The sequence below is a fragment of the Pseudorca crassidens genome, chromosome 8, assembly GCF_039906515.1.
Source record: "Pseudorca crassidens isolate mPseCra1 chromosome 8, mPseCra1.hap1, whole genome shotgun sequence".
NCBI classification, from domain to species: domain Eukaryota; kingdom Metazoa; phylum Chordata; class Mammalia; order Artiodactyla; family Delphinidae; genus Pseudorca; species Pseudorca crassidens.
In genome coordinates, this window is record NC_090303.1 from 52,034,670 (window position 1) to 52,049,171 (window position 14,502).

At 38.3% G+C, this 14,502-nt stretch overlaps 1 protein-coding gene across 3 annotated transcripts; it reads left to right on the forward strand.

Moving 5' to 3' along the window:
- Nucleotides 1-6,482: 6,482 nt before the first annotated feature.
- Nucleotides 6,483-14,191, forward strand: MTERF1 (mitochondrial transcription termination factor 1). 3 transcript variants are annotated; one of them, XM_067746471.1, is made up of 3 exons: nucleotides 6,483-6,553; nucleotides 7,114-7,176; nucleotides 11,717-14,191. In XM_067746471.1, exons 2-3 carry the CDS (start codon nucleotides 7,145-7,147, stop codon nucleotides 12,903-12,905), a joined length of 1,221 nt encoding a protein of 406 aa, XP_067602572.1. In that variant the 5' UTR covers nucleotides 6,483-6,553; nucleotides 7,114-7,144; the 3' UTR covers nucleotides 12,906-14,191. The 3 variants fall into 3 exon arrangements, with proteins under 3 accessions (XP_067602572.1, XP_067602573.1, XP_067602574.1); XM_067746472.1 differs by having other exon boundaries at nucleotides 6,508-6,587; XM_067746473.1 differs by lacking the exons at nucleotides 6,483-6,553; nucleotides 7,114-7,176 and adding an exon at nucleotides 7,183-7,361.
- The last annotated feature ends 311 nt before the right edge of the window (nucleotides 14,192-14,502 follow it).

Genomic DNA, 14,502 nt, shown 5'->3' on the forward strand with positions numbered 1-14,502 from the left:
TGCCAACAACAAGGTCCTATTATATAGCACAGGGAACTATATTCAATATCCTATAAGAAACTGTATGGAAAAGAAAAAAAAAGAAAACAGTGCCAACAACTAACTCCTGTCTCTGGACTTTTTGCTATGTAAGACACCATTGACTAGTGATTCTTTACTTGCAGCTAAATACAATTCTGATAGAGTACTCTACATATCTGTGTTAAATGAATGAATAGATGAATGAGAAGAGGATTGGAATGGAGGATCAAAGATCTCAATTCCAGTTCTGGCTTTACAACTATAGTAGTGGGCAGAGATGTTTTGTTTTGTTTACTTAAAAAGAGGTTATTATAGTAATAATAAGGGGAACAAGGGTTAGCAAGATGAACAAAAACAATAACAAAAAATCATCTAAAAATAACTCTGGTAGGCTGCTACTTGATATGGATGTCCTCATGGCCTCTCTTCCAGATACCATTGTGGGAGTCTCTTCTAGTTCTTGACTTCTGTCTCTGTTTCTCCAAACCCTTTTACCCAGCACACCAAAACACTTGACTTTAGCATGAAGTTACCTGACTGAGCATCACTTCCAGGTGTGGTGTGATTCTCAGTTGGACAGAGATGTTTTTGTCTGTCCAATTTCCCTTTCTTAATTCTAGCAATAGTAACCCTTCTTTTCCTTTGAGAAATTGCATCTCCCCTACTCCAAATGGTTCTGTTGGGACTGCCAATCACATTACATCCTGCCATGCTTACTCTTGCCCTGAAATGATTGGGTGGTCAAACGACTCAAAGAAAGCCAGTCAGAGTCCTTATTTTGGATTTTATGTTCAAGACTAAGAGGATTTCTCTCTTTTCCCTTGAGTTACCAGTTAAAAGGATGTAACCTCGGAGATACTTGCAGCCATGTATCTTGCCCCATAGAAGAGACTGAGAGAACCATACCTACATACAGAGAGAAGATAAGATAAGATGCAGAGAGAGAGCTGTGGACCTAATTTAATTTCTGGATATAGTCATGCCTGAGGAAATCTCTGCCCCTCTTATTCCCATGTTATAAGAGAATCCCCTCTTTTTTTGCTTGAATTAGTTTGAGTTGTATTTCTGTCACTTACAAGTGAAAGAATTCTGTGTAATACAGTCACTAACTAGCAACATTACTTGTTAGATAAGTCATTTTTACCATTTTAGGCCTCAGTTTCCTTATCTATAAGTAAGGGGGTTGGACAAGATAATCACTGATATTCCTTCAAGCTCAGCTTCCATTTTTCACACTTCTATAAAAACTGAAGAGTTTGAGCTAAAACATGCTCACCTGAATCCTTGGCCTTTATTTTTCAAGGGAAAAAAATCCATAAAGGAAAATTCCCATACCAGGCTGAAACCTACTTTCCTTTCTTCATATCAACCCTTAAGCTAGATCACAACAGAACCTTAAGAAATGTCTTCCCAAAATGGAATGCAGTCATTCAAAAATGGTAAGATTACTCTGTTGTTTAGTATATGATAATGGTGGCATTTCAAAGCAGTAGGCAAAGAAAGTATTATTCATTAAATGATGTTGGAATAATTGGCTAGCAATTTGAAAAAAAAACAACTGAATCTCTACCATGTTTTCTATTCCCAAATAAGATCCAGATAATTCAAGGATTTAAAGGAAAAACAAGAAAAACAGTAACTTTCTGAAAGAAAACATGGGTGGCTGTTCTTTATAAAAAAGAGATGGAAAAGGACATTTTAAGTGTGACAAGTTAAGTATAAACTTGAATATAGTAGGTCTGGAGTTAGGAGGACAGGTTCTGGACGCTACCACCCGGGTTGAAATCCTGGTTCCATACACATATTAGCTTTATGATCTTGAAAAAGTCACTTAATCTATCTAAGCCTCAACTTCCTCATCTGCAAAACTATAATACCTACCTCATAGAACTGAATAAGAAAAATAATTTTATCTATAAGAATATTCTGGAAGAATATAAACCAAAAGGACATAAATAAAATGTGAATAGTGATTATTTCTAAGTGATGGAATTATGGGTGAATTTTTGCCCCCCCTTTTAAATTTCTATAGAAAAATATTTCTATTTTTGTATTTTCTATGGTGAATTAAAATATTTCTCTCTGAGTGTCAGCATAGCAATTATGATCATAGACTCTGGTGCTGGACTACTTAGTTTCCAATCACTTACTAGCTGTGTGAGCTTGGGCAAGTTACTTAGCCTCTACCTCAGTTTCCTATTCTGTAAAATGGAGATAATATTATTTCTACCATAGAATTAAATCAATTAATATAGGTGAAGTGATTAGACTAGTACCTAGTACATACTGTTATATGAATGTTTTCAAATATTATTAATATTTTTCTCTTTTGAGTCCTTTCTCTCAAAATTCCTATTCTTTGGATGTCTTTAAGTCAACAAACTAGTTACAGATATATGTGAGTAGCTCTTTATAGTTTAATGCAGGTGTGGGCAGACTATGGCCAGTGGCCAGGCTGCCCTTGAGCTAAGAACAGTTTTTACATTTTTAAAGAGTTGTAAAAAAAGAAAGAGAAAAAAAAGACTGTGTAACAGAGATAGTATGTGGCCCACAAAGCCTAAAATATTTACCATCTGGCCCTTTATAGAAAAAGTTTGCTGACTGTTGGCTTAATTTGTTTTCCCTTTCAAATATGTTTCTGATTTAAAATCACCATGCTATAAATACCAAGGAATAAATCTCTAAAGGTGGAATTTCAAGATATACTGTAAACAGGAAGGGAGATAATTTTGGAAAAGGCAGATTGTATTCCATCTTGTAAATATTTGCTCCCCTGCTCTGCGGTAAGATAACATTTTCTACCAGTAATTAAGAACTGCTTCATAGTAACGGAAGGCAGGGTAACATAGGATCAAACAACCCAAAAGGTACTTAAACTCACCAGACTGAATGGAGTCTCAAGTACAATGGCGTTTCTCTTAGCCAACTCTATCCTGCTGATGGTGGCAGTCTAACTACCATGAGAATCCAGGATCATATCAGGTCTGGAATCAGCAAATTTGCCAGGCTAAGTATCTAGTTCCTTGCCACAGACCCTTGTGGTAATGAGCCTGGAAGTAGGAAAGCTGACTCAGGAAGTCTTTCTAGACCCTGGTTAGGCACATTTCAGAGAAAGAAAGTTGCCAGCAGGAAACTCTTCATAAATCTAAGGTTATTAAAAACAATTGTTCTCAAAAGGGGGGAAATTAAGCTAGCTCTTTTATTTGTTTGCAAACAGAAAGAATATTAACCACTTGTGACTATCTGAGTAACTTTACTGCTTTACTCAGCCTTAACCAATTCGTAGCTTTTCCATTTGTTTTCATGCAAACCAAACGGCCAGGCAAGAGAATGGAGGAAGAGAGTTCTGGGTAGAGACCTGATGCTCCTCTGAAGGCCCTAAAGTGAGACTTGTAGGAAGCTGGCACTCTGTCTAGGAAGTTGACGGGGTGTGGGTGATCCATTTGTCCACTGAGTCCAGGACTCTGTGGGTGTTGTTTTATTGAATTGGGGGTGGGGGAATGGAGGACCACTTCCTTTCTGACCTTAATTGGGTCTTCTGAGATTCAAACATGAGTGGTCAACCAAAGGCTTGTGGTTTGCTGGAAGTCTATTTACATGAAAAACTAAGGACATTTCCTGGGCAGAGCTGGTCAGGCAAGTACCTTTGGCACAGTAAAAAAACAAAAACAAGAACAAAGAAACAACCTTAGTTATAAAAAGGCAGAGGTGAATATAGCACAGATACTATATTTGTACTTGACTTTCAGCCCATCCCCTGAGTGTCTAAGTCCAATTTGAGGAAGGAGGGCTCCAGAGTCTATCCAGAGTCTATCCTTTCCCTGCAATAGACTTTCAAATAAAAAGGGGGTTGGGGAAGGAGAGATCCAATTCAATTTAGCAACTTTGTCTTTCCCCAAGTAAGGTCATTTAAAAATACATATACCATCCAATATCACCATGGTTTCAGAAAAGAAAGAGAATTGTAAAAGAGATATATGACAATATAAATTCGACTTAAAAACTGAGTTACTTTAGCCTTTATTAAAAATCCAGAAAGATGAAAACTTTAGAACAGCTTCTAGGAAAAATTCTCTACCATGTTGCTACTACTTCATCTCATTCCTTTTCCTCTTTGTTCCTTCATCATCGTTTACTCCCTGCCACTGATCTTCTCCCACACACAGCCCCCCAGTGTTTCTAACCACACTTTCTTTTTCTTAATTACATCATTTTAGTAGGGCCTTGGGTCAGCTATGGTCTTGGGAAAGCATGTAGATGAGCAGATACTCAGGCTGAGTGAGACCTATCCTGGAAAGAATATCCCAGGAGGCCAGGGCTTTGTCTTGTTTTCCACTATATCCCCCCCATCCTGAAAATAGTGGTGGCAGGCAGGATATAGCGAATAATGAATAAAATACAGGCAAGGTATATACACGTTCCAATCTAACACACCACCAACGACAACCAAGTAATAGTCCTTGGTCTTATTTAAGGTAATGACATTTCACAGATCATTAATGATTAAACCTCTTTGCAGAAATATAAGATGGAAAAATGAATCAATACTACACCATTCTAGGGCTTCCCTGGTGGCGCAGTGGTTGAGAGTCCGCCTGCCGATGCAGGGGACACGGGTTCGTGCCCTGGTCCGGGAAGATCCCACATGCCGCAGAGCGGCTGGGCCTGTAAGCCATGGCCGCTGAGCCTGCGCATCCAGAGCCTGTGCTCCGCAATGCGAGAGGCCACAGCAGTGAGAGGCCCGCATACCGCAAAAAAAAAAAAAAAAAAAATACACCGTTCTAATCCAACCATTATTATAGTTTTCTTATTCACTGTTTTATAATATGTATTTAAAATATATTTGTAATCAGAAAATTTGGGATAGGAAATATGGAACTTATTTTCAAAAGAACCAATCTCCTTTGCCTACATGACATCACAAATAACAAACAGTGAGGTTGCTTAAGTAAGTCTGAAAGAACCTTTGATAATCTATGTCAGTACAACAAAGCATGTGGTATAAATCACAGAAAACTTACTGGTCAAGGAGTCATAAGACGTGCATTCTCTTGCTGGCTTCAACTCTAAGGACTTCAATGTCTCATCTGTAAAAGGAGGACTGAGGCTCCATAATCCCAAACATATTCTTAAAGTCTGAAGTTTAATGATTCCTAAAAAAGATTTTATTGTTTTACATTCTGATTGTAAGGCAGTTTGTAGATATAATATTTATATGCTTATATACATAAATTTATATATTTATATATAATAGTAAATATTAACTGGGATATATGAGTTCCTTCCACGCAGAAATAGATTTTAGAAACTCACATAAAGAGACCATTTCTAATTTTTCCAGACAATTTTTTTTAACCTGGAGGAACTGGAGTAAATCGTTTCACTTAACGGATAGATTATTAGTAAAGTCTCAAAGGTAAATCTTTATCCTCATAAACCGACAAAATAGAACGTTAATTCAAAACAAAGTGACGACAACAAACCAGCTAGGAGTCATCTAAGGGACAGAGTGAGGATAAAACACTAATTGGTTCATTGGTGCAGAAATGGGATGAAGAAAATTCTACCACTATGCTCCTACATAGACGAGGGTAATGCAAGAAATTCTTCCTTGTACTAGAATTCAGGATCAACCCTCTCCCCATCTCTCTGTTTTTCCAAGGACTAAACTACCACTTCCTCCTGAAGATAAGTGGCAACCTGATGATTATTTCATTAATCTCTGTATAAGCCTTCTTTTGGGGACTGAGGGGACCACGAAGGTTTAAGGCGACACCCCCAGAGGTGACAAAAACGCACTGGCTGAGGAGATTGTTTGTACTGAAACTTTTATTTACTTATTATTATTTTTTAATTTTTTGGCCGCGCCCTGGGGCACGCCGGATCCTAGTTCCCCCACCAGGGATGGAAGCCATGTACCCTGCATTGGGAGCGCAAAGTCTTAACCACAGGACTGCCAGGGAAGTCCCAAAACTTTGATTTAAATAGCACAAATTCGTCACAATTTCAAAAGAACCAGAAGTAATTTGTATTGTAAGCACTTAAATCGAAGAACACTAGAATTGCTTCCCGTCCTGAAGGCTGACTGAATTCGGACTAGCAGCCACACTTCAGGATTTACCAGGTAGTTCAATAACGAAAACCTGGAGCTGTTCACACGCGTTTTCCTGCACCAAACGCGGAGGTGTTCATCCACGCCATGTTAATCACATTAATAAGCGTAATCATCCTATCAGGCTGCAAACTTCACGTATATAACAGAGACTTCTTGGGAAATATATATTTCTTGGGAAATCTCCAAGTCCCGCCCCGCCCTCCAAAATCAGACCTGAAGACCGGTTCCCCGCGCTCATCGCAGTCTCCTGCTGCCCTCTGCCGGGGCCCTAGCGTCAGGCTATGGAAGGCGGCCGCGTGGCCGCCGGGGGGGCGCCAGGAGGGTGACGTCACCTCTGTGCGCGGCCCCTCGCCGGAAGTTATTCCTGTCCACTTCCGTTCCTCTGTTATTCTCCAGACCCCAGAAGGGAAAGTAAAGGTATCTGTAGCGCCCAGTTATAGTCCAAGTTGAGGTCGGTGACTCGCTGCCGGCGTGCGTTTTCTTTTTAGAAGCGGGTCTGGGTGACTGTGATGTGTAACGGAGTCCCGTTCCCGCTTGTAGAGTTTCTTTGTGGGAGGAAGAGGGATGGAAGAACCCGTGGAAATACCCGTGGAATTTTTGAGTTAAAGACTCAACTGGGTTCGAACCTTGCTTCAGCGAGCTAAGTCAAGCTAGTAAGGGAGCTCGGCGCTTTTTCTGATTTTGTAATTTTAGGAATGATGCCGACCTTTTAAGTTGTGGATGTTAAGTAAGATAATGTGTGTGAAGCACTTAGTTCTGGTTTTACAAATTATACTCTGATTCTGCCGCCTTTACCTCTTATACTCGGGCTTGTACTTGCCATTTTCTTCTCAGTATCTCTGAGAGATGCCTAGTATATAAGAGGTTATGCATCTCACGAGAACATTATGCAGCGTTAGCTGAGATTGAGCTCCTTATTCTGTATTACAAGTCCTGACGTTATTTTATCCCCGCCCCTTTTATTTTTCCATTTCTAGGAAACAGCTATTTTTCAGCTTTTCTGGAGGAATGCAAAGTTCTCTTTCCTTAAGACAAATGAGGTGAGAAGTTCATTGCTGTAAATATCTCCAAACTTAGCTCGTTTTGTCAAAAGAAGACTAACCTGGAATGTAGAAGCCTGGAACCAGTGATTACCCATTTCCATTAAAAGCCCCTTTGTCCGGGGAATTGTGGAGCAGAGGGGCTCATAAATCTTCCTTTATTCCTTAGACCTCACAAGTTACAGGTACAGAGATTTTCAGTGTATTTGCTAATTTTGGCCTTTAGCTCTTGGAATAGTGGCTTTGGTAATTAAAAACGGCAATTTGAGAGACAGATGGAAATAAGTTATGGAATATGAATTAGTTTTGAAATTTGTAGATTGAGGCAGTTGGTACTTCTTGCATTAGGCTGCTTAAATATTTATTCACCACGCTAGATGTAATAGTATTTTGAATGGAGATTGGATGCTAAAGGAGTAAAATAAATTGATATTCATCAGGCTTAACTTTTTTGTGTTGAAAACTGAAAAATAACTTATTCTATTTTTTCCTCTCTCTGTATATATTAATGTCCCCTCCCCCCTTTTTATTTAAGTGGTATTATCCTAGCCACTGTACTGTTAAGCAGGTTGCCACTTAGAATGTCTTGGACATCTTTCTATTGTGTTAGATCTGCCTCATTTAAAAAAAAATTTTCTTTTAATTTATTTAGTTTTGGCTGTGTTGGGTCTTCGTTTCTGTGCGAGGGCTTTCTCTAGTTGCGGCGAGCGGGGGCCACTCTTCATCGCGGTGTGCCGGCCTCTCACTGTCACGGCCTCTCGTTGCGGAGCACAGGCTCCAGACGCGCAGGCTCAGTAGTTGTGGCTCACGGACCTAGTTGCTCCGCGGCATGTGGGATCTTCCCAGACCAGGGCTCGAACCCTTGTCCCCTGCATTGGCAGGAAGATTCTCACTGTACCATCAGGGAAGCCCCTGCCTCATTTTTAAAAGGAGGCTGTGTAGTATTATATTGTATACATGTACCACTATTTATTAATCATTCTACTATTGGTGGCCATTTGGGTTCCTTCTTTTTTGCTGTAGCAAGTAATATTATAATGGTCATCCTTTTTTTTTTTTTTTTAAATAAATGTGTATTCTTGTCCTGTATTTACTTTGGATAATCTCCAAGAAGTAGAAATGCTGGGTTGAAAGATGATGGATGGTACCAAATTCCTTAACAACAGTAATATTTGAGAATTCCCCCCATTTCTTCATATGTTTACCAGCTGTTGATACTAGTTACCATTGTTTTTAGGCTTAGCTAAGACTGTTCATACCATTTTGGGGGGGTCAATTTATTGCATTTATAGTATTGTAATCAAAACCAAATTTTTGTTGCTAGTTCTAAGTCCAGTTCAGCTCTTTTTTTCCCCTATGTAAATAGAACACTTAGTTTTGGACTCTTAGTAACAAATTACTATAAAACAAATGATTCACTTCAACTTCAAGTATTTCTTAAGTTAAAGATTTGTGGGAAGATACTATTTGAATGGGATCTTGTACTGTGGATAGACAGTAGGAGGATAGGCCTTTCTGAAAGACAGAACAGCTTAAAAAAAGGCTGGGAGACAAGAATGGTCAAGGATGTTTAGGACCTGAGATTTGAGAGCAATGGTGCTTTGTTGTGAGGTTGTAGAATAGAAGAGATAGCTAGAAAGGTCAATCTGAAGATTTTACCTTCTAGGGGACAGCTACAGAGGTCAGGGAATCAGGGAATGAGGGACATGATCACATCTTTGTTTTACAGGTGTACTGTGGGGGCAGTTTTGAGTGACTGATGTTAGAGAAGCAAGTTAAGTGGCTGTTATAGTCTGAGAGAATAGCAAAGAGTAGAGAGATTGGATTTCAGAGGTACTGAAGAAGCTGAATCTACATGATTTAATAACTGGGGTTGAGGAAGAGAAAAAAAACCAAAGCTTACTTTCAGATTTTTTTTATCATGAGTGATTACTGAGTAATAGTGATTTCATTAATTAGAGGAGGGCTGGTTTTGGGGCTGGGAAGGATGCTCAGTTTGGTTTTGGACATTAAATTGTGTGAAAGATATTTCCATGGAGAATAAACTATACACAAAGACAAAATCCCCCTATGACAGATTCAGGAGAAACCTTAATTTATTCCTCTTTTGTTAAGATATTTGGCATATATCTTTACTTTTAGTTTTTCATCAGTAGAATTTCTTTTGAATTTTCTGTGACTCGTTCAGCCCTGTTTCTCAAGAGTAGAGTGTAGTCTAGAGTAGTAGTCATAGACATTTTTGAACATGTACAATCTTAATAAAAAGGTTTATAAATGTACCTCCAATATAGGTATATTTATTTACTAATTAGTTATATACATGTTTTATAGTACTATTATATTGTATACATTTTTACATTATGAAACATGTAAAAAGTAGAAATTTTAAAAGGCCAAGACAAATATAAATTGGAGTTTTACTGTTTTCTACCTGCGTCCCATTGGATAATCTCTCACCCCTCTTTGGAAAGCACTGGTTTTATGCTGTCAGTGTTCTGTCCCATTATCCAGTAGAGGTCACCCTGAGCATCTGGAAGAGAGAGCAGGTTGTTGAGCAGGGCAAGGTAAAGCCTTCATTCTTTAGTTAGGAGGATCTTATTTTTAAGTTCCTATCTTCGTGCATTTTTGGAAGAGTATGTAGTTATAGAGTAGTATGTGGTATTATGGAGACATGAAGAATAATGAACTCAGAGTATAGGGCAATCTAAAATGTGCTTTTGCTATTTGATGTTTACTTTGTGAGTGTTTTGCGTTTTGTTTGAATGTTATTTGAATCTATAGTTTTGGAATCTTTTGTTAATTCTTTGATGATTGGTGGATTATCTGAGTTACAGGAATGTTCCCAGCCTGTAGGCATAATCCAATTTCTTGTTAGATTGTAGTAATTAAAAGGACAGACACAGAGGAGCTTTTCTTATATGGATCTTGAAAGCAGTATCTCAAGCCCAGAGATATTAGTGGTGAGTTGGAACCATTTATCTCTATTTTCTATTTTATGCTTAATTAGCAGAGAGGAGAAAGGAAATGCCTCTTTTAAGTGATAAGAGCCTGTTGTAAGTAATTAGGAATCAAGAACTAAGTTTGTCACAGCTGTATAGTCTGAAAAGGAGAAAGTACAGTTAAAAAAGTATTATGTGTTGTTGTATGACTGAGACCACAAACAACTTAGGAACATAAACCATCTGACAAGCTGGATAACAGAAGAAAACTTTTCTGTTAATTTTCTCATAAAATATTTCCTATAAATAGAGGTGCTTCTTTTAGTAGGGACCTATGATTATTATCATGTATAAGTTCATCCAATTTATGCTCTATTTCTAAATGATCAGGAAAATGAGTTATCAAGGTTTTAGTCACTTGATCAAAGTTACATGTGCTGTGACACAGTTGCAGAGAGCCCTGAGTTAGTCTTTTATAAAATGGTGGTGAGGAGAATGGCAAAAGTAACTTTTAAAATGTTTACATCCCATCTCTCTATATAGTTCCACATGCGGTGGACTGTGTGTATGAAATATCCCAGCTAGATCATTATGAAGATGAAAATTGGTTTGGAGTTGTTGGGTTAACCCAAGAACCAAGGGGACGTTAGGGTAAATTGAGTGACATGGAGATTGGGATCAGGAGCTATGTAAAATAAGAATTAAGGTTCTAATGATAGCATGGGTTTAAAGAGTACCATGAATCTAGAAAAAGGTGTTTAAGGTGGAAATTAGGTAGTATGAAGTGTTGGTTTTCAGGGCTAGATTTAGAGGTTTTTAAAAAAATTTTTTTTTTTTTTGGCTGTGTTGGGTCTTCCTTGTTGTGCGCGGGCTTTCTCTAGTTGTGGCGAGTGGGGGCTACTCTTCGTTTCGTTGCGCAGGCTTCTCATTGTGGTGGCTTCTCTTGTTGCGGAGCACGGGCTGTAGAGCGCAGGCTCAGTAGTTGTGGTGCATGGGCTTAGTTGCTCCGCGGCATGTGGGATCTTCCCGGACCAGGGGTAGAACCCGTGTTCCCTGCATTGGCAGGCGGATTCTTAAACACTGTGCCACCAGGGAAGTCCCCTAGATTTAGAGTTTGATAACCAGGAAGTGAGAACAGAGGCAAAGAAGTCTGGTATCTATGGGCAGAGGCAAGGCCAGAGATCTAGTAAGTTAGAAGACAAGGCAGAATTGAAAGCATCAATTAGTAGGAATAAATCAAAGGTTTGGAAACCAGGAAGATAAAGCAGAGATGGAGAGGGGCAACTGGTTTTGGGTAGCCAAGGCAGGCAAGGCCAAATAAAAAGAGGAAGGTAAAGGCAGGAATAATTCTGGAGCAGTGATGATGCTGTACTGCTTTTCTTTATGTTAAGAATAGAAGTGACCCCTGACCCACAGATAATCAGAAGCAGTGAGCTAGGGAGTGGGAGTGTGGTGGTGGGATTGTTACCACAGCACCAGGAGAGCTGGATCCCTAGGTGTTTTCTTACAGAAATGACCATGATACTTACAGGGTCATAATATGGTCTTTTATCTCTTTAACATGTGTGTTTGTATAATATTATATATGTTGTTTTATACAGCATTCCAAAAGGTTTGGGCTACCTGACCATTATGGCACCAAGAAACCTCTTGTATATGAGAAGTAACTTTCTTTTTGGTTCAAGATGTTGGATGATCCGATTTTCAGCAGAAATCCTCTTTAAATCAGTTTCATTTAGGCTTTTCAGTATGAAATGTGATAATGCAGACAGTGAACCTTTGGAAAATGAAGAACTGCTGAATAACTTACTTACTATGGGAGTAGATGTTGACATGGCAAAGAAACGACAGCCTGGAGTTTTTAATAGGAGAGGTACCAATGAGCAGAACCTGAAGACATTCCTTCTGTCTAAAGGAGCTAGCAAAGAAGTGATTGCTAGCATCATATCAAGATATCCACGAGCCATGACACGCACACCTGAAAGTCTTTCATATCGGTGGGATCTGTGGAGAAGAATTGTGACATCAGACCTTGAAATTGTAGCTATTTTGGAACGTTCTCCTGAATCCTTTTTTCGGTCCAGTAACAACCTAAACTTAGAGAAAAATATAGAGTTCCTCTACTCAGTTGGATTGACCCATAAATGCCTTTGTCGATTGTTGACCAGTGCCCCACGTACCTTCTCCAATAGTCTCGAGCTGAATAAACAGATGGTTGAATTTTTGCGAGAAGTCTGTTTGTCTTTGGGTCACAATGATCCCACAGGTTTTGTCAGGAAGATAATTTTTAAAAACCCTTTCATCTTAATTCAGAGCACCAAACGGGTAAAAACTAATATTGAATTTTTACAGTCAGCTTTCAACTTGAACAATGAACAGCTGCTTGCTTTGATACATGGTCCAGGAGCTAAAATCCTAGACCTTTCCAATGATTGTATGAGAAGAAACTACACAAATATCAAAGAAAGACTGCTTTCTCTTGGGTGTACTACAGAAGAGATACGGACGTTTGTTTTAAGCTGTCCAGATGTGATCTTCTTGGGAGAGAAAAAGTTTAGTGATAAAATAGACTGCCTCATAGAAGAAAAAATTAGCATTTCACAAATAATTGAAAATCCTCGGATTTTGGACTCAAGCATAAGCACTTTAAAAAGTCGAATCAAAGAATTGGTAAATGCTGGCTATAACTTGAGTACGTCAAACATCAGTCTTCTGTCTTGGAGTCAAAAAAGATATAACGCTAAATTGAAAAAGTTAAACACTAGACAGAATGTTGTTCTGGGGAATTAAGCAGAAGTCAGTCTTATAATGTAGTGACATAATTTCATTTTGAATTTGGACCTTTCAAAAAGGAGGTTTGTTTTCTTAACCACATATACATATATAATGTTTCTTTGGATATTTTAGTTTAAAGGTTCATAAAAACTCATGGTCATTATGCCCTGGTATAGTCTTCCCAGCTACCTTTTCTGTAGTTTGAATTAGTACAACACCAAATTTTATGATATAGGCTGTGGCTTTTGTATGAATGGTAGTTGCTGAGTGCTATGGCAGAACAATGTGTAAAAAGGAAGTACAAAATAAACTTTTTTGGTTTCTGTTCAGATTTGAAAATCGTCAGATTCATTTAGATAGTTCTGTTTCCTATCATGGTTTTGAATGGCAACCTATTTCTCCTATTATTCCATGTATCTAATCATGGTTCATCTTCAAAATAGAATGTCAGTAAGAATATGACAACAAAAAGGAGGAATTTTTCATCCCAAATTCTACGTACTCTATTTAAACCATTAGTATGCCCCACCACTCCTCCAGTTTAGGCTCAATTTACTATGGGTATATCCTGATTTCTTTGAAGATAAGGGCAACTGTGATAGGCAGAATAATGGTTACCCAAAGATATCAATGTCTTAATTCCCAGAACCTGTGGATGTGTTTCGTTACATTATAAAAGGACTTTGCAGATGTGATTAAGTTAAGGACCTTAATTTGAGGTCCTGAGTTGGGGAGGTTATCCCGGATTATCTGGGTGGGCCCAGTATAATCATAAGGGTCCTTAAAAGTGGAAGAGGGAGGTAAATGAAGAGGTCAGAGTGATGCAATGTAAGAAGGACTTGACCCACTTTTACTGGCTTTGAAGGAGGAAGGGGACATGAACCAAGGAATGCAGGTAGCCTCTAGAAAATGGAAAAGGCAAGGAAGCATTCCTCACTAGCACCTCAGAAAGGAACGCAGCCGTGCTGAGACCTTGAATTTAGCCCAGTGAGACCCATGTCAGACTTCAGACCTACAGAACCAAAAGATAATAAACTGGTGTTGTTCTAAGCCACTGAGTTTGTGATAATTTGTTACAGCAGCAAACAGACTAATATAACAACTAAATGGATGATTAGTTGCATTTTAGGTGAAGAAGTATACCTATAGTATAGTATCCGTATTTCTTCCTCTTACACTTTTTTTATCCACCAATCTTTCTGGAATGGCTAATAAGTTAGTGTTTGTAGTTTCCTCTAAATGTATGTATAAAAAACTAAATGTAAGTAATAAAATCTAAATAAAGGAATACTTTTGCCTAATGAGTGTAGTTTAAAGAAATAATGATGGTTTCTGTATATTTATATTTTGTTGGTGTTTCTGTTAATACAAAGAACCAAGAATTTTTAGAGGTGCTGACTTAAAGAATGACAAACAGATGACATCTGTATCTTGAAGACATTCACAGTCTAGCTCTGACATAAACTGAAAGAGAAGGAACAAATTATATGAGCTTAATTACTTTTAATTGCTTTCCAGAGGCATTTATTTTCTAGATGTGGATTTTGAATTAAGTAACAATGACGCTAACCTTTTAAGCCTTTTTTTTCCTTTTATTGAAGTACATATAGTT